The sequence below is a fragment of the Oryx dammah genome, unplaced genomic scaffold (assembly GCF_014754425.2).
Source record: "Oryx dammah isolate SB20612 unplaced genomic scaffold, SCBI_Odam_1.1 HiC_scaffold_10, whole genome shotgun sequence".
In the NCBI taxonomy this organism is placed as follows: domain Eukaryota; kingdom Metazoa; phylum Chordata; class Mammalia; order Artiodactyla; family Bovidae; genus Oryx; species Oryx dammah.
This window is the reverse complement of record NW_024070194.1, coordinates 66,409,482-66,428,278: the sequence shown is the minus strand read 5'-3', so window position 1 is coordinate 66,428,278 and position 18,797 is coordinate 66,409,482. Positions and strand designations below refer to the sequence as shown.

The 18,797-nt window shown below is 48.3% G+C and overlaps 1 protein-coding gene across 2 annotated transcripts in view; it reads left to right on the top strand.

The window, feature by feature from the left end:
• The first annotated feature begins 1,116 nt into the window (after positions 1-1,116).
• Positions 1,117-18,797, top strand: part of CAMK1D (calcium/calmodulin dependent protein kinase ID) — a 394,014-nt gene continuing 376,333 nt past the window's right edge. For both annotated transcript variants that reach the window (XM_040248463.1, XM_040248464.1), the window contains exon 1: positions 1,117-1,264. In XM_040248463.1, the coding sequence (XP_040104397.1) occupies positions 1,173-1,264 (92 nt within the window). In that variant the 5' untranslated portion in view covers positions 1,117-1,172. The remainder of the gene's footprint in view (positions 1,265-18,797) is intronic.

The window sequence follows — 18,797 nt, the reverse complement described above, 5'->3', positions numbered from 1 at the left end:
TGCACAGAGCCCGAATACACCCGCCACCCGGCCGCCAGATAACCCCGGTAGTAAAGCTTCCCAAGGGAAAACGATGCAGCGCCTGGCGCGTCCTGCGCGTCCCCGGCTCCAGGGCTCCCGGCTCCCTCCTCGCGGCGCGGCCCCCTCCCCCGGCCGTTATTGGACTCAAGCGCCGATTTTGGTGCAATGCGAATTAGCTCCAGTCGCCAAGTCGTGAGGCTCCGGGAGCGTCAGCCACGGGCCGGCGCCTCGCCGCCCGAGTCAACGCCCACCTCCGCCAGCATCCCCGCCGCCGCCTTTCGTCGCCATAACAACCGGCCCCCGCCCAGCCCCGCGCCGCGCCGGGACGCCCGGGGAGGACGCCCCCGCCCTTGGCGCCCCGCATCCGGGCGGCCTCGCACCCCCGCCCCCTTCCAGCCGCGTCCAAGCGCAGCGCAGAGGCGCCCCCTCCCGCCGCTAGGGAGGAAAGCCCTCGCGCCCCTAGACTTGACTTTGCAGAATTAATTAGGCAGCCCCGGAGGGCCGGGGTCCTTCAGCAAGCTCCCCGACTTCCGCACCTGCCCGGGTTCCCTGCACCTGCCCTTTCCCAGGCTCCAGGGCTCGCGCGGCGGCTGGGAGCGTGACCAGGAGGCAACGGCGGTGCCCCCGCGCCCGGGGCACGGCGCTCCCGGGGAGTAGGACATCCCCGAAGGCGGCAGCGCGCGGGAGGCGGGGAGGCGGGAGGCGGCCGGGGAGCACGGAGAGGGCGGGGAGCCCGCGGGAGGAGGAGGTGGGAGGGAGCAGGGCGGGCGGCGGGGAGGGAGGAGAAGGGAGGCAAGAAAGTAGCAGAAAGTGAGGCTAGCAGCCGGCAGCAAAGGAGCCGGGCGAGCGGCGGCAGGAAGTCTGTGCCCGAGACGCGCAGAAATAAGAGCCAGGGAGGGACCGCGGCGGCGAGAGTGAAAGAGGAAACTGCAGAAGAGGAAGCTCTGCCGCAGCACAAAGTCTCCTCGGCTCCCGCGCCGAGCATCCCCGCACCGCCCGCCCAGCCCTCCTGGACCGGCGCGCCGCCGCCCGCGCCTCCGCTGCACTCGCGCCACCGCCCCCCGGCGCCCCCTCCTCGCGCGCCCACCCCGGCCCCCTGCGCCCCTGGCCGCGCTGCCTGCCGCCCTCCGCGCACGCCGCCCTCGTCTGCCATGGCCCGGGAGAACGGCGAGAGCAGCTCCTCCTGGAAAAAGCAAGCTGAAGACATCAAGAAAATCTTCGAGTTCAAGGAGACCCTCGGAACGTAAGTGGGGAGCGGGGAGAAGAGGGTGGAGGTGGCAGCGGCCGCGGGTGCAGAGGTGGTTCTCGCTGCCACCGCCGTCGCCGCCGCCACCGCGGCAGGAACCGGAGGGTCGCCGCGTCCTCATTGTCCAGTTCTCGGCTCTGCGGAGCCCCCCGCGTGTCCGCCGCGTGGGTCTGCGCCCCGCGTGCATGAGTGGGCGCCGCGCGGGGGCGGGGGGGGGAGCCCTGGGATTTCAGGGACAGTCGCAGGCGGGCGACTTTTCACTTCCCTGACACAGCCGCCCTCTCAACTCATTCTCCCCACGCGTGACTGTGGGCTGAGCATGGTGGATATTCCTGTTTACCGGCTGCGTGCGTCTACTCACTGTGTGCACAGGCGCACCGTGTCAGCGAGAGATGTGGTCACGAGGAAATCCGGCTCCGGGCATTCCCATTTCTGTTCTAACATCATGTATTCTTAGAAAATTGACATCCGCACGAACTCGATGTAGGCAAGACTTTGGATGGCCGCGCAATTAGGGAAGGGAGGAATTTCGCAGTGTGCAGGGTCACGTGTGGGCCGAGCCTTACCTGAACGTCAGTCCATTTCACCAGGCTCAGCAGCACACGCTGGAGTGCGGGTCACCAAGGAGGGTCTGCGAGGGTCTCTGTACCCACGGTTCCTCTCCAGGCCTGTGTGTAGTCCGAGGCTGGTGGCTGATCTCAAGAAAGCAGAAATAACCAGAAGTCGATGTCAGGAAGGCTCAAGCATGTGCTGCTCCATTCAGCTGCTGTTCCTTTTCTGCCCAAGAGTTGGTTTTTGTTTGTTTTGTTTCGAAACACCTCAGAATAGGTAGGGAGGCTGATAGTGAAAGAGGATCGGTTGCTGCTGGAAGAACCTGGAGTTGGAATTATTGCCTCCCCTCATGTGATCAGTATGTAAGCATATATATTCACACACATACCTGCTGTATGAGCTGAACATTTTGTAGGGGTTCATGGAGGTGTTGGTCAAGCTGCTAAGAGAAAGAGGAGGTGTTTCATAAGACAAATTAGGGTGCTCTTCTTTCCTGCCCTCTTAATCCCCTTTTACTTGTCATTGTGGTTGGTTTGCTTTTCCAGAACCATATTTTCAAACCCAGATTGTTTCCTGCCCCATACTCAGGGTCCACTGAGTTGCTTGGTCATTTTCCCTCCCCACCCCAATATCTGAAGTGGGTCCCCCAAAGCCAAGTTGTGAAGCATCCCTCCATGCTTCTGATCCTGGAGATTCACACTTACCTAGAATGAGAATAGGGTCTCCCAGATTTTGTGCTCACTTCAGGGACCCAGTCTACCTGTGGGTGTAGACTTTTTGTCTTTGTTGAAAAGAAAACAGAAAGAGCTTTGCGTTAGCACGGCCAGATAAGGGGTGAGGTTTGGTCAGAACTTTAGAAAATTACCCTTGAGGTTTATTTGGGTTTGGGGGAGTGACTTTGAGATGGTTAAGTTGTTGAGAAAGAAGAAGCATGTCCTTTGTGGTCATCCTGAGAATGCTCATGTGGCTGAGGGTGAGGGGGCTGGAGAGAGTGGAGTCCTAAGGTAGGAGAATGCGTTGCTTGGCACATCCTCACCGGAACTCCTAGAGCTGGTCCCTCTGCCTGCAGCTTCCAGACAGATGGATGCAACCTCCCCTGACTGTCTCCTGCTCCCCAGGAGAGCCCTGAGGCTGTACCTCTTCCGTGGTCTGGGATGCTCAGCCTGGTGGGCTGTGGCTTCACTGAGTGGCTCCTACTGTGGTCGGCACTGTTTGAGGATGACTGGTGGTTCCACTTCTGGGCAGGATGGGGACATGCTTGATGGGTGCCGAAAAGAACATAGAGCTCTTGCAAAACAGTCTCTTGAACTCTGGCCACGTTCCCCTTAGAACCTGGGGATGGGTCTCTGTTAGGATCCCAAAGCTTTGCCTTCTGTCTTGGAAAGGATTCTTTGAAAAGGAGCTTCAGGCTATGGTTCCTTCCTGCTGGCAGGAGTTCTTGAAGAGCAAAACACAATAAAATGATCAAAATGTTTTCACTCAATAGCATGGTGATAGTAATAATAGTAGTAGTAATTGTAGGTGACTTTATTAAATGAATACCAAGTACCAGTTGATACCCTAAGTGCCTTATGGATATTAACTCATTTTATTCTCAAGATAACCTGATGAGGTAGGTATTTACTATTATCCCCACTTGACAGATGGGAAGACTGAGGCAAAGAGAATTAAGTGACCTGCTAAACAGGAGCTGCTTATTAAGTGAAGCTGATACTAGGCAGAACAACTTATAATTATGCATATGGGATTGAGCCACTCTGTGGATTATGTAACAGCAAATGTTAATAATTTGACTAACTTTTGTATTTAGAAAGCTAATTTTAACATTAAAGAATTATATTAATTTTAATTTAAGTTAAAACATAATTAGGGGGTAACCTGTCATCCATACATGTAACTTGTCAAAGCTTTTGGATTATCAACATCTTTTTGTCTCTTGGACTTTCTGGAAGTGGTCCAAAATTAAGGGTTACTGTCTCCCCCCGCCCCGCCGGGGCCAAGTCCAGCAACCTTGGCTTGAGTCTAAATAGATGTCACTTCTGCTCCTATCGGTGTGGATTTTGAGTTTGGGTTCTTGTTTGTGGTGAAACCTAGCATCAGTCAAGGGCTTCAACACTAACAATTGGAATTCATTTCCAAGGTACTCTGCAAGCCCAGTTATTTTGTCACACTTTTACCATATGCCTTTAAGATCCTAAGGCAGGAAAGCCCTTCCAGCAGCCAGATTGTCAGCTGTTAAAATGCCTTTGAAATAAAGCATTGTAAAAACCCAAGGAGCACTCGCTTGGCCAGACCTTGTAATCTGATATTTGGCTGCCTGGTTCAGGTACCTTTCCGTGGGGAGCAGAAGGTTTACTGTTGAAGGCCAAAGGGTCAGACCATTTAGATTGTGTGGTTAGCAGGACCTTGCTGGAGGGTGGGGGGCAAATAAGAGTGAAGGCTGGCCTAGAAGGTGGGAAAAGAGCTGGAGGAAGCAAAGGTCAGTGTAGGGGAAAAGACCCACTGTGTGGTTTGGACCTGGGTTTTCTGATACACCCCTGAGCCAGGCCTCCGGAGAAACCTCTTAACTTGTGGCCTTCAGTGTGTCTTCCTTTGAAAGGAAATCCCAGGGCCTAACCCTACCTCCAGACAAGGTGGGAAGGCTTATACCATTTATTAATCAACGCCGTGTTTTCAGATCCCTGGTACCCCAAATAAATGAGACCAAATAAATGTTGTGTAACAGCAATTAAGAGTGATAAACATTTCTGTGGCGTGTTTGCTGAGGCCATTCAGGCCATCTCTACCATAGGTAGATGTCTTTCCACGTCTTCTAAACCAAGAAAATGAAAATAGGCCATCTGAAGAAGGATGTGGATGGGAAGAAAGCTTTGACCATGGTGTGCAGGAATTACCCCAGACTTATGGAGGTGGCTTCTATAATTTGCACACTATGAAAGGCATTTGAACAGAAAAGACCTTGATAGTTGGCACAGAATGGTTCTTCCAATACACCTCCTTTCCCCTGGAGTACAGGAATGGCACGTCCTAGAAAATAGACATTCATCTCTGCAGGATATGAATACATGCTTCTCTTGCAGACCAAACATTTTGTGTTGAAATAATTGCTTTTTGATGGGGCTGGAGCGGGCACCAGGGAGGTGTTGGGCCTGGGTTCAAGGTCTGGCTCAGCCACTGGTCAGGTGTGTGGCCTATGAGCGACTTGGTCATTTGTCCACATGACTCATCTTAGTTTCTGCTGCTGCTGCTGCTAAGTCACTTCAGTCGTGTCTGACTCTGTGCGACCCCATAGATGGCAGCCCACCAGGCTATTCTCCAGGCAAGAACACTGGAGTGGGTTGCGATTTCCTTCTCCAATGCATGAAAGGGAAAAGTGAAAGTGAAGTCGCTCAGTCCTATCTGACTCTTCGCGACCCCATGGACTGCAGCCTACCAGGCTCCTCCATCCATGGGATTTTCCAGGCAAGAGTACTGGAGTGGGGTGCCTTTGCCTTCTCCAGGTCTTAGCTTCATCACCTGTCAAATCAGAGGGGCAGAGAAGATGGGATGATTTTCAAGTGCTCTTACAATCCTAAGGTTTTTTGGCTTGTCTGGGTAAGAGAGGCACTCACTATCATTTTCTGGTAGCTTTCATGTGTAGCTAGAACAGCTTGGTCCATTTGGAGGGATATTTTTATGCCCAGGCTAGTAGCAAAGTGACATAGCTCAGGACAGGAATTCTTACCCCACTTGATGTCAGTAGCACAATGCCTTTGCTTCTTCATGAAATGAGTGCCTGCTGGGTGCTGCTTTAGGAAGAGTATAAATAGAAATTCCTGTGAGGCCAGCACTGTCTTTTCCCACTAGTATCATACTTACCCGCCTTTTTCTGAAATTGCTCAATCAATACACCTGTTGAGGACATGTGATTGATTTATCTGAAGGCCTGGGTAGAAAACAGACTCACCTGTTCTTTTCGGGTTGTAGAGTGGTGGTGTATGGATATTGGGGGAGGGGGAGATTGCAGATCTCCTCCTGGTGATTTGTGTATTTGACTGGCTGTTTTGAGAATATTTGTTCTGGGACTATTCACAGTTGTAGAGTCTGAGAGAAGCATTTGAAAGAATGTTCCTCTAAGAGGAGCAAAGAGAGGGGTGGGCAACCCCGAGAGTTCTCCCAGAGGGTATTCCAGATGCAATATTGGTTAGAAGTTTGCATGTCTCAGCCCTTTGTTTGAGGCATGATATAAATTCAGCCTCTTGTACATTTAAAAATATTGATCAAACACCTGCTATATTCTAGGCACTGATGGGAGTGGGTACAGCAGAGAACAGGCAGACACAAATGCCTGCTTTCCTGGAGCTCACATTTCTTTCTCATTCTCTGGTGAGGAAGCCAGAAAATTAAAAATATGAATCAGGAAAATGAAGAGTATGTTACGTAGTAGACACATTAGGGAGAGAAATAAAGCAGGGAAATGGGATTTTCCAGAGCAGGAGCAGGGGTGGGGTGGGGTGGAGTGATGGAAGATTGAATAGGGTAGCCAGGGAGGGCCTGGCCCAGAAGCTAATCTGTGAATAAAGACCTGAAGAGATGAAGGTAGAATGTTCCAGTTGAAGGGAACAGCAAGGGCTGAGGGCCTGAGTGGGAGCAGGCCTGGTGTTTTTAAGGCCCAGCTTCAAGGAGGCCCATGTGTCTGAAAGTGAGTGAGCATCAGGAGGAGCTTGGGAGCTGAGGGGACACAGGTGTGGGGTGTGGAGCTGGGGGACGGGTGGTCGAGGTTCCCAAAGGGCCTTGCAAGTGACAGTGTTAGTGCTCAGTCCTGTCTGATTCTTTGTGACCCCATGGACTGTAGCCCAACAGGCTCCTCTGTCCATGGGATTCTCCAGGCAAGAATACTGGAGTGGGTTGCCATTCCCTTGTCCAGGGGATCTTCCTGACCCGGGATTGAACCCTGCATTGCAGGCAGATTCTTTACTGTCTGAGGCACCAGGGAAGCCTTGAAGTTCTGGGTAATAGACTCTGCTTTTGCTCTAAGAGAAATAGGAAATGTTGAAGGGTTTTGATCAGGGGTGTACCTTGACATAACTTGGGTGTTTCCATTGTGGCTGCGGTTGCTGTGTTAAGAATGGACAGGCAGATTCAAGGGAAGAAGCAGGGAGACCAGCTTGGAGGCTATGGAAACAATTGCAGGGTGGAGAATGGTGGTGGAGGGTGGGGAGAGGGTGCAGCTCTGGAGGTGATGAGAAGTGGCTGGATTCTGGAAACATATGGAAGGAGAGCCAGTAGGAGTCGTTGGTGGGTTGGGTGTAGCTGTGAAATTTGCCTGGGATTTGGGGTTGGGGGAGAGATACCACTGTTGGTTTTGGTCAATTTTTTTTTTCCAAGAATTTTCTGAGCACCTGCTCTCTGAGCACAGCAGGACTGTCTGTGTTCTGGGAAGCTCTTGGGAAGAGTTTGGAGGGAAAGCTCACATCCTTTGAGCTCCTGGGTTTTTTTTGTGAGGAACTCTAGGGTTTGTTTATTTAGAAATTTAAAAAAAAATGTTTTGGCCATGCCACAAGGCATGTGGTATCTTATTTCCCCAACCATGGTTGGAACCTGTGCCCCCTGCATTGGAAGGGGCATCTCAACCACTAGACCACCAGGGAGGTTCCCTGGGTCCCTTAGGTCTTCAGGCTAATCTATTTCTTTCCAAGAGCTTGTGTTTGGGATGACTCTTGAAGTATCTCCTCCTCTGTCATGGAAGGAGGTCATGATAGGCTTGACATTTGAGTAGTTGGATGAACTGCTTAACTTTCTGTGAAAATGCCATGTTTTGCCTCTGGAATTATCAATAGGAAGATCACTCTGACAGGTGGACCTATAACCTACAACTCTGCTACTTGATTTGTGAATGTATTTATTTTAATTTTTTAAATCTCCAACTTTATTTTTTGACTGTACCGTGTGACTTGCGGGATCTTCGTTCCCTGACCTGGGATTGAACCCGAACCCTGGGCAGTGAAAGCGCCAAGTCCTAACCATTGAACTACCAGGGAATTCCCTGATTTTAGAATTTAAAGCCCAAATGTTCTGTGAAAAATAATAAACATGAGAAACTCTTGCTACTTCTTTTGTGTTTAGAGAGGAAAAGCTAGAAGTTTTTCCTCTGTTGCGATAAAGATAACAAACTCTCATGGCTTTACAGATTAGTAGGGTGCAATTTAGGAAATTGCACTTTTTAGAGCTTGTTCCTGGAGGGGCTAATGAAGACTGTCTCTGGTAGAAATTTCCGGCTCAAACTTGGCAACTGAGTGGACAGTAATTAGACGTGGCAGGTGGACATTCGTGTCCTCTCAGGGGAGGATTTTAGGGGTTAACTTGTTGAGTTTTTCTTTGGCTGGGTCTCCATAAATCCCTTTAATCCTTCCTTTCCCCGAATAAATCTCCATAAATCCCCTTCAATCTTTCTCCTTCATCTCCTCCTCTCCTCTCTGGGAGGGCTTAGCACTGGTTAAGCAAGGAACTGTCACACTATTGGTCAACTTACACCCACAGGGATAGACCCGAGGACCTCATATTACCTCCAGTCCTCATCAGATTTTGCAGGAATAGCCAGAGAGCCCATGGCCCCTGGGACACATTTCTTCATTTGAAGAAGGAACTGCTTGTGGGTGGCCAGCACAAAGCCTGGAGCCCTCATCAACTGATGCAAGTTTGTTTTCTGACTCAAGATGGTCCATCCAGTTGCTTGTGTGACAACAGGACGACACATGGACCCTGGGAGAGATGCCAACATGACCTCCTTTCTCAGTTCACATTGGGTCCTTCCCTTTGACCCCCTGTGATGCAGGAGGTCACCTTTTCCTTGGGTTAGTTTTCTTAGATCCTGCTTGATTTTTAAAGATGTTTGTTATGCAGTATGTGGATTCTTCATGTTCGAACCAGACCAAATGGATGCCACAGGGCAACTTCATTCCGTGACAAGTTCATTCCCTGTCTCCAGTGGTCGGCTATGAGTCTTGTGCTGTTTTTCTTCATATTTCAAATCCATTCAGAGATGGAGGAATTCCATTTCTTGTTAACACCAAATCTTGAGGATAAGCCTATAAGATAGCATATTGACTGAGGCCAGGCCGGGGAGGCACTGGGAGGCAGTGAACCATGATAGGAAGGCAGCGCCAGCACGGCCATTCATACCCGTATCCCTCTTGATACCCACCCTTCAACTTTCTGAGTTAAGATGGAGATGGAAGTTGCTGCCTGGTGGGATTTCTGTAAGGATTCAGTGATGTCTGTGAGGTGCCTGGCACAAGTGGGATTGAGTAAACAGCAGCTGTCATCAAGTTCCAGTTGCCTTTAGCAGCTGTGGTGGAGGATGACTGGATGTTCAGGGCCAGTGCTGTGAAGAACATGTCAGTATCTGCTGGAAATTTTAAAAAATATTTATTTATTTTTGGGTGCACGATCTCTTCGCTGTGGCATGTGGGGTCTAGTTCCCTGACCAGGGAGAGAACCTGGGTCTCCTGCATTGGAAGGGTGGAGTCTTAGCCCCGGATCACCAGGGAAGTCCCTGTCTGTTGGAAATTGATTTTTGGAAGCTCCTGGCATAGAAATGCAGAATGGTGTATACATAACCTCCCCCCAGAGTTGATTTAAGAAACTGACAACAAGTCCTCAGTCAAGCGGGGGGGGGGGGGGGAACATTCGCTGGATGTTCCACCCAGCTCAGTACTGAGCTGCTAAGAACGGAGGCTCCAAGTCCCCAGGACAGGGGTGCAAAATCCTGGGTCCTCTGCTTTCCAGCCATATGGTTTTGGAAAAATTATGTCACCATTCTCAGCCTTGTGCCCTCATCTGCACAACAGGGTAAGACTTGCACCCAGTCTAAGGGTTGCAGTGAACATTAGACGAGGGTGTATGGAAACCACTCAGGGCAGGACATGGCTGTAGATCTGTGTGCAGTAAGTGCTCCTTCTGTCTCTTTGACCCCTGCGGTGCTGACACACTGCTCCTCAGAGGTCACTTGCATACATCTGGAGGGTGCATTGCACCATCCAACACTTGCTTCCCACAGGAGGCTGGTTGGTTCACCTGGTGCTGCTGTTCAGCAAGAGACTCAGCCCCCAATGTGTTCCGGGCCAGCTCGAGTGTTGAGTGACCTAGTTTGCTGCGTACACAGACTCATCCCTTCCCTGGGTTATCTCATCAGCTTTGCGTCTCTGCACCTCTCCCTGCACCCTGAGCTTTTTTTTTTTTTTTTCTTCAGTCTATCTCTACATCAGCTTGTGCAAGAGCCTCTTCTAACTGCAGTTTCTGTTTTCTCCAGCAGCTCTTAGATCTCGATGCAGCTGTGGCCCTTCTTGCAGCTGAAAGGTGCTTCTCCTTTCTGGGAATGGCTTCAGTCTTTTCTGCTTTGCTTTCTTATTGAAAATAATATGGGGCTTGGAAGAATGAAGTAACTGTTCGATTACAGTGTTCCAAAACATCAGGGAGTTTTGTAAGTTTAAATTCTGTAGGTACTCAGTTTGTTTTAATGCTGGAGAATTTAATAAAAAGCAACATTTCTAGGTATATACCACATGAACAGACGTAACAGTTTATTCAAAATTATCCTTATCAGGATGTTTTAGACATGGACATGGGCAAACTCTGGGAGATGGTGAGGGGCAGGGAGGCCTGGCATGCTGCAAAGAGGCTTGGGGTTGCAAAGAGTCAGACATGACTTAGTGACTGAACAACAACATCCTTATCAGGGATTGTTGGATGGGGGATGGGAGATGATCTCAGAAGTTTAATTCCCCAGGTTGCAGGATGTAGGTATAACAGTTGGAGAGCTCATGTCTGAATCAGGTGAAATTCCTCATTTTTTTTTTTTTTAATCAGAGTACAGTTGGTTTACAGTGTTGTGTTAGCTTCTGCTCTACAGCAAAGTGAATCAGCTATACATATACATCTACCCACTCTTTTTTGGATTTCCTTCCCATTTAAGTCCCTACAGAGCGCTGAGTAGAGAGTTCCCTGTGCTATACATTAGGATCTCATTAGTTATCTATTTTATACACAGTATCAATAGTATGTATATGTCAATCCCAATCTCCCAATGCATCCCACCCTTCTTTCCCCCTTGGTATCCATACATTTGTTCTCTATGTCTGTGTCTCTATTTCTGTTTTGCAAATAAGATCGTTTATACCATTTTTCTAGATTCCACATATATATATGTTAATATATGATATTTGTTTTTCTTTGAAATCCCTCATCTTAACTTTTCTGTTAGCCCTTTTGATGGCCAAACCATATCTGGGGTCATAGTTTATTGATATCTCTGCAACGTGGTGAGAGGGGACAGAAAAGGCTTTTCAACTGGATAGAGTCAACAGTTTTACTGGTGAGAGGCCCTCCTCTTGGACTTTTATAACCATGGCTCCCATCGCTAAAATTGCTTTTACACCAAATCGGATTTGGGGCTATAAATGGAATCCTAAAGGTACCATATTCAATAAAACCTCGGACAGTCCCCCTTTTCCAGTGATGTTCCTGCTTGCCCCACACATGAGGCTGTCCCCTCCTGCCAAGACCCATAGTGTGGGGAAAAAGCAAGAAGGAAATGAAGCTGGGCTAAGCTGAGAGGTCCGGTAGGGTGATGGGGATGGCAGACACCCTAGGGCCCATGCCGCCCACCCCCAGGGCTCTTCCCATTTCTTTAACCTTGATAAAAATGAGTGCTTGAAATTTGCCTTAAAACATTAGAAGATACAAATGCCTTGAAATAGGTTCAGAGATCAGCCATCTGTGATATAAGTGATATTAAAGAAAGTACTTTTTCCTCCCACGCCAAACTGACAAGAACTAGCAGTTTGGCTGGAAGACAGGAGGAAAGTAGCTAATTGTGGTTTTGGACCTTTAGTTGAGTGGGGATTGGGGAGGCACAAATGAGTTGCAAACTGGGAAATTGAAGGCCAAGAGTGGCAAGGTGGGAGAGACATCCTAGGCTGACTGACTGATAAAAACTAGGTCCTAGGGACTTCCCCAGCAGTCCAGGGGTTAAGACTCTGCACTTCCACTCAGGGGTCAAGGATTCAGGGAAGTAAGATTCAACACACACACACAGACACACAGACACACACACACAGACACACACACACACACACACTCTCTCTCTCTCTCTCTCTCTCTCTCTCACAGGGCCTTGGTACTCAAGGCTTCTCTAGGCCTGAGCAGGGTCCTTACTCCCATGAGAAATTTCACTTTTCTTTGAAAATATGCCTTGAACAACTACCACAACCAAAAGCTGAAAGTGAACTTTTGGGGCAGACCTTGTATAAAAGTTGGGAGCAGCCTGTATATGGCCATGATATATGGGGATGCTGCTGGTGGGGTCCTCTCTGTGGCCAGTATCAATGGAGTTTGTGGTCCTAATCATGATAAAAAGCTGATGTTGACTTTTTAGGGCCCTTTTGGCTCCTTTGACAGCTGGGAAATAGAAGACCTTATATTTGCAGGTGTGTGTTTTTAAACTGTGGCTAAAAAAAATGCATAACCTAAATTTTACCATCTTAATGGTTTTTAAGTGCACAGTCCAGTGGCACCAAGGACATTCATGGTGTTGTGCAACCATCAGCCTAGCTCCTCCACCTTCCCCATCTCAACCTTCTCATCTTCCCAAACTGAAGCTTTGTCCCCATTAAACACTCACTCCCCATTTCTCCTCTCTCCCACTCCTGGCAGCCCCTATGCTACTTTCTGTCTCTATGAATTCAACTACCCTAGGTCTGTCCTATAGGTGGAATCAGATATTTTTTGTCATTTTGTGTCTTGCTTATTTTATTTATCATAAGGTCCTCAAGGTTTATCTACATGGTAGCGTGTGTCAGAATTGCCTTCCTTTTTAAGGCAAAATAGTCTTTGATTGTATGGCTAGACCACACTTTGTTTATCCATTCTTGATGGACACTTGGAGTTGCTTCCAGCTTTTGGGTTTTAAGAACAGTGCTTTGTGAACATGGATGTACAGGTCCCTCCTCAAGTCCCAGCTTTCAGTTCTTTTGCTTTTTTCATTTCATACCCAGAAGTGGAATTGCTGGATCATGTAGTAATTTATGTTTCATTTTTAGAGGGACTCGTGTATAGTTTTCCGCAGCTCTGTGGTGTTTTGTGGTTTTAAAGAGATGGGAACACTAGAGATCTCTTCAAGAAAATTAGAGATACCAAGGGAACATTTCATGCAAAGATGGGCTCCATAAAGGATAGAAATGGTATGGACCTAACAGAAGCAGAAGATATTAAGAAGAGGCGGCAAGAATACACAAAAGAACTGTACAAAAAAGATCTTCACGACCCATATAATCACGATGGTGTGATCACTCATCTAGAGCCAGACATCCTGGAATGTGAAGTCAAGTGGGCCTTAGAAAGCATCAGTATGAACAAAGCTAGTGGAGGTGATGGAATTCCAGTTGAGCTATTTCAAATCCTGAAAGAAGATGCTGTGAGAGTGCTGCATTCAATATGCCAGCAAATTTGGAAAACTCAGCAGTGGCCACAGGACTGGAAAAGGTCAGTTTTCATTCCAGTTCCAAAGAAAGGCAATGCCAAAGAATGTTCAAACTACTGCACAGTTGCACTCATCTCACATGCTAGTAAAGTAATGCTCAAAATTCTCCAAGCCAGGCTTCAGCAATATATGAACCGTGAACTCCCTGATGTTCAAGCTGGATTTAGAAAAGGCAGAGGAATCAGAGATCAAATAGCCAACATCCACTGGATGATGGAAAAAGCAAGAGAGTTCCAGAAAAACATCTATTTCTGCTTTATTGACTATGCCAAAGCCTTTGACTGTGTGGATCACAATAAACTGTGGAAAATTCTTCAAGAGATGGAAATACCAGACCACCTGATCTGCCTCTTGAGAAATCTGTGTGCAGGTCAGGAAGCAACAGTTAGAACTGGACATGGAACAACAGACTGGTTCCAAATAGGAAAAGGAGTACATCAATGCTGTATATCGTCACCCTGCTTATTTAACTTATATGCAGAGTACATCATGAGAAACGCTAGACAGGAAGAAACACAAGCTGGAATCAAGATTTCCAGGAGAAATAACCTCACATATGCAGGTGACACCACCGTTATGGCAGAAAGTGAAGAGGAACTAAAAAGCCTCTTGATGAAAGTGAAAGTGGAGAGTGAAAAAGTTGACTTAAAGCTCAACATTCAGAAAACAAAGATCATGGCATCCGGTCCCATCACTTCATGGGAAATAGAAGGGGAAACAGTGGAAACAGTGTCAGACTTTATTTTTTTGGGCTCCAAAATCACTGCAGAAGGTGATTGCAGCCATGAAATTAAAAGACGCTTACTCCTTGAAAGAAAAGTTATGACCAACCTAGATAGCATATTGAAAAGCAGAGACATTACTTTGCCGACGAAGGTCCGTCTAGTCAAGGCTATGGTTTTTCCAGGGGTCATGTATGGATGTGAGAGTTGGACTGTGAAGAAGGCTGAGCACTGAAGAATTGATGCTTTTGAAGTGTGGTGTTGGAGAAGACTCTTGAGAGTCCCTTGGACTGCAAGGAGATCCAACCAGTCCATTCTGAAGGAGATCAGCCCTGGGATTTCTTTGGAAGGAATGATGCTAAAGCTGAAGCTCTAGTACTTTGGCCACCTCATGCGAAGAGTTGACTCATTGGAAAAGACTCTGATGCTGGGAGAGATTAGGGGCAAGGGGAGAAGGGGATGACCGAGGATGAGATGGCTGGATGGCATCACTGACTCGATGGACGTGAGTCTGAGTGAACTCCAGGAGTTGGTGATGGTCAGGGAGGCCTGGCGTGCTGCGATTCATGGGGTCACAAAGAGTCGGACACGACTGAGCGACTGAACTGAACTGAACTGAGCATGTGTAAATTGACTCAGCACAGTTCTGGAGGAAGCTGAGATCAGGAGTTCTGAGTTCAGTCTCGGCTCTGACATTTGTGAAGTGTGGATCCAGGACTTCCCTGATGGTCAAGTGGTTAAGACTCCATGCTTCCATTGCAGGAGGCAAGGGTTCAATCCCTAATTGCAGAACTAAGATCCGACACGGCGTGTGTCATGGCCAAAGAGAGAAATACAGACCCTTGGTGTTATCCTGTGTCTGGATTACCTTGTTTGTTAAATATGGATGATGACACCTGTTTCCATCACAGCCCTGTTGTAAGTCCTGAGGGAGGTAAGGTATGTGTAGCAAGGCTTTACACAAATAGAGGGTATTATTATGTTTTGAAGATTATAGCTTTAAAATAGTCATTTCTCATAAATGTTGGTGTCATACATACTCTTTGGAACCTAGCTATCATCTTTTGGGCAGGGTTCCTAAGCAGTAGGGCCATAATCAGCCTTAACTCTGAAACCATCAACACAAAACCTGAAGTTTCATAGTATATTTTATCTGGGCTGATTAAGGTGTGTGTTGTTTTCATTCTCAGTGTTTAAGTGATTGGTACTGTCAGAAAAATTCTTTAAAAATTATAAAAGAAACATGTCATCTTGGTAGAGAATTTAAGAATAGGGAAGAGTATAAGGAAGATGTTGAGAATCATCAACTAGTTGGCTGGATGAATCTTGGGTCTTCGGTCCCTCTAGTGGGCAGGGAGATCTCAGCAGAGATTGGAGAGGTCAGCTGTATGCGGTTGATCAGTTGATATGAAGATATTTCAGTATTTTACCAACTAGTCTGATTGAACCACTGCCTACAGGTTGAGTATTGGCTCTGGAAATAGGGGTGTTGGTCTTTGTTGAATGTGGTGGACGTCTGACTTTTTTTGAGGGTGCTGGTGTTTTGTGTTAGTTTAGTGCTGGTGGTGATGGCATTGTTGGGATTATTGTCATGATTATCCTCTCTCCTCTCATCACCACCTGTAAACACTGACGGAGTCATCAGTGGGACGGAACCAGTTGCCAACAGGCTTGCAGTGGGCAAATTACCCATGCATGGAGAAGGAGGTAAAAAATATTCATATCTGAGTGTGGCTGACTCCTGGGGTAGGGCACAGGAATCTAGATTCTCAGTCACTTCATGGCATGAAATAAGTACTGTTTGCTGTGGACTGAATGTTAATGTCACCCCAAATTCACGTGTTGAAATCTAACCCCTAGTGTGATGGATTTAGGAGATGGATATTAGCATGATATCCTCAGGGCATATCCACGTGGTAGCATGTGTCAGAACTGCCTTCCTTGGGCCTTTGGGGGGTGATTAGGTCATGAGGGTGGAGCCCTCTTAAATGGGATTAGAGTCCTTGTAAACGAGACCCTAGAGAGCTCCTTTGCTCCCTCTGCCATAGAGGACACAGTGAGAAGGCAGTTACCTGTGAACTAGAAAGTGGGCTCTTAGCAGACATCGAATCTTCCCATGCCTACACCTTGAGCTTGAGGCCCTGCCTGGCTGGTTAGGCTCCCAGGCAGGCGGGGTCCTCATGGGGCATGCATAGGGCAGCCTCAGCGTCTTCAGATCAGTGTGCTCTCCTCACTCCTTCCTTTCTTGAAAGAATTCCTGAACATATATTCCCTAAATGTGACCTCATCCTAGGATTTCAGGAATGGCCCAGGTAGATGCAGGAACCTCTAAAAAGCTTGGTTAACCCCAAAGGTCCTAAGAACTGGGTGTCCTTCAGAAGCTCTCCAGGAATTTGGATTTTGGGGTCTGTTTTGTGGGCTCCTAGCATGGCCAGGGTGGAGAAGGCAATGGCACCCCACTCCAGTACTCTTGCCTGGAAAATCCCATGGACGGAGGAGCCTGGTGGGCTGCAGTCCGTGGGGTTGCTGAGAGTCAGACACGACTGAGCGACTTCACTTTCACTTTTCACTTTCATGCATTGGAGAAGGAAATGGCACCCCACTCCAGTGTTCTTGCCTGGAGAATCCCAGGGACGGGGGAGCCTGATGGGCTGCCGTCTATGGGGTTGCACAGAGTCGGACACGACTGAAGCGGCTTAGCAGCAGCAACAGCAGCAGCATGGCCAGGGGTTTGAGCCCATCCCTGCAGAAAGCTCCTGGGTTCTTTGAATCCTGAGTAGATTGGGTCCCCTAAGCCAGGTCTGTCCCATAGGAATGAAAGGAACTTGATCTGGTCCTGGGGCCAGAAGCCATCTGGAAATGTGCTTTCGTTTAGTCCCCTCGGTTAGGTTTCAGGTAGGACTTTGGAGAATGGTGAGATGGATTCTACAGTTTTTAAAAAATTCATCAGACATTTAAAAAATTTTTTTATTTATTTGGCTTCACTGGGTCTTTGTTGCAGCATGCAGGATCTTTAGTTATAGCATGCAAACTCTTAGTTGTGGCATGTGGGATCTAGTTCCTTGACCAGGGATAGAACCCTGGGCCACCTGCATTGGGAGCATGGAGTCTTCGCCACTGGACCATCGGGGATGTCCCCATCAGATATTTTAGACCAAGAGTCTGCTCTGTGCCAGGCACTGTGAAAGTATTGATAAAGAGTGTGGTTCTTGTCCCTGTGGAACTTTTGGGGGAGACACACATGCAATTATGCTTCAGCTATCAAGCTGCACTGGGGGACACAGTGTGGAAGCTGCAAAGAGGGGCACCTCACCAGGATTGGGGCTCAGGGGTGGTGAGCTGGGCTGTTGCCTAAGAGTATTCCAGAAGCGGAACAGATCTAGCATTCTTCAGTATTTAATGAGCTCCCTTCTTTAGCCAAAGAGAGTGCTGGCTTCTGTAAGACAAAGGAAACATAGTTTTAATAATAACAATAGCAACCACTTACTGAGCACTTACTGGGTGCTGGACACTGTACCAACTGCACTGCTGCTGCTGCTGCTGCTAAGTCACTTCAGTGCGACCCCAGAGACGGCAGCCCGCCAGGCTCCCCCGTCCCTGGGATTCTCCAGGCAAGAACACTGGAGTGGGGTGCCATTTCCTTCTCCAATGCATGAAAGGGAAAGTGAAGTTGCTCAGTCGTGTCCGACTCTTAGCGACCCCACGGACTGCAGCCCACCAGGCTCCTCCGTCCATGGGATTTTCCAGGCAAGAGTACTGGAGTGGGCTGCCATCGCCTTCTCTGGGCCAACTGCACTATTTTACATGAATTTTCACAGTAAATCTGCAGAGCAGTCCAGTAAAATAGGTTCCATTGTTATTACCATTTTAGAGAAGAGGACACTGAGCCCAAGAGGGGTTACATAACATGGACAAGATCACACAGAACTATGGGATTTGAGCTTAGGTTATCTGTCCGTGGCCAAAGCCAGTGCACTTAACCATCATTATACCAACACTATACCCAACTTCGTAGTTTGGTAAATTTGGTCCTCTGAACTCTTTAACAGAAAAAATTGCACATGTGCGCGTAGACCCGTGATGCAAAGCAGCACATGATGACGTAAACACCGTGCGAAGGGAAGAGAGGTAATTTTATCAGAAGTCGTAGATGGGGATGGATCATAAGAGCTGGTGACTGATGGGGTTTCCTTGTCAGGCTTCTCCAGTGGCCCATTTCCCAGATGGCAGCTGTGTGTCCAGTGGTGGTGAAGCTCTCCCTTGTGGCTGATGCTGTACCAACTGGAGATTCAGGGCAGATGAGAGGCGTGGTCCCCGCTGTGTCCTCCAGATAGGCTAGACCTGCTCCAGCCTCTGTGTCCTGCCTGTGTAGGTCCTCCTGCTGCCATCACTCCCCACCAGTTCTCCAGGGTCTCAAGATCACTTGAGTTGGCTCTCCTCCACCATGTTTCCCCAGACATGAGCAGCCCACTGTGGGCTTCTCTGCCTCTGTGCTTTCAGTCTTAGAATCCTACTGTTGAAGGTCAGCCATTGCAGGTTTTTTCCTTTGTGAGAGTTTTCTCCAGCTGGTGCACCTCAGAGGTGCTTGCTGGGGACATTCTCACCCACAGGGTTTCCCTCTTGGGTGTTTCCCACAATGCCTTGCACCCTGAGTAATAGATGGAGAGTTTGTTTGGTTCAGTGTTGAAAATCCCGAGTAATAAAATTGTCTCCTTGGTCTCTTAGGAAGCTTGATTTT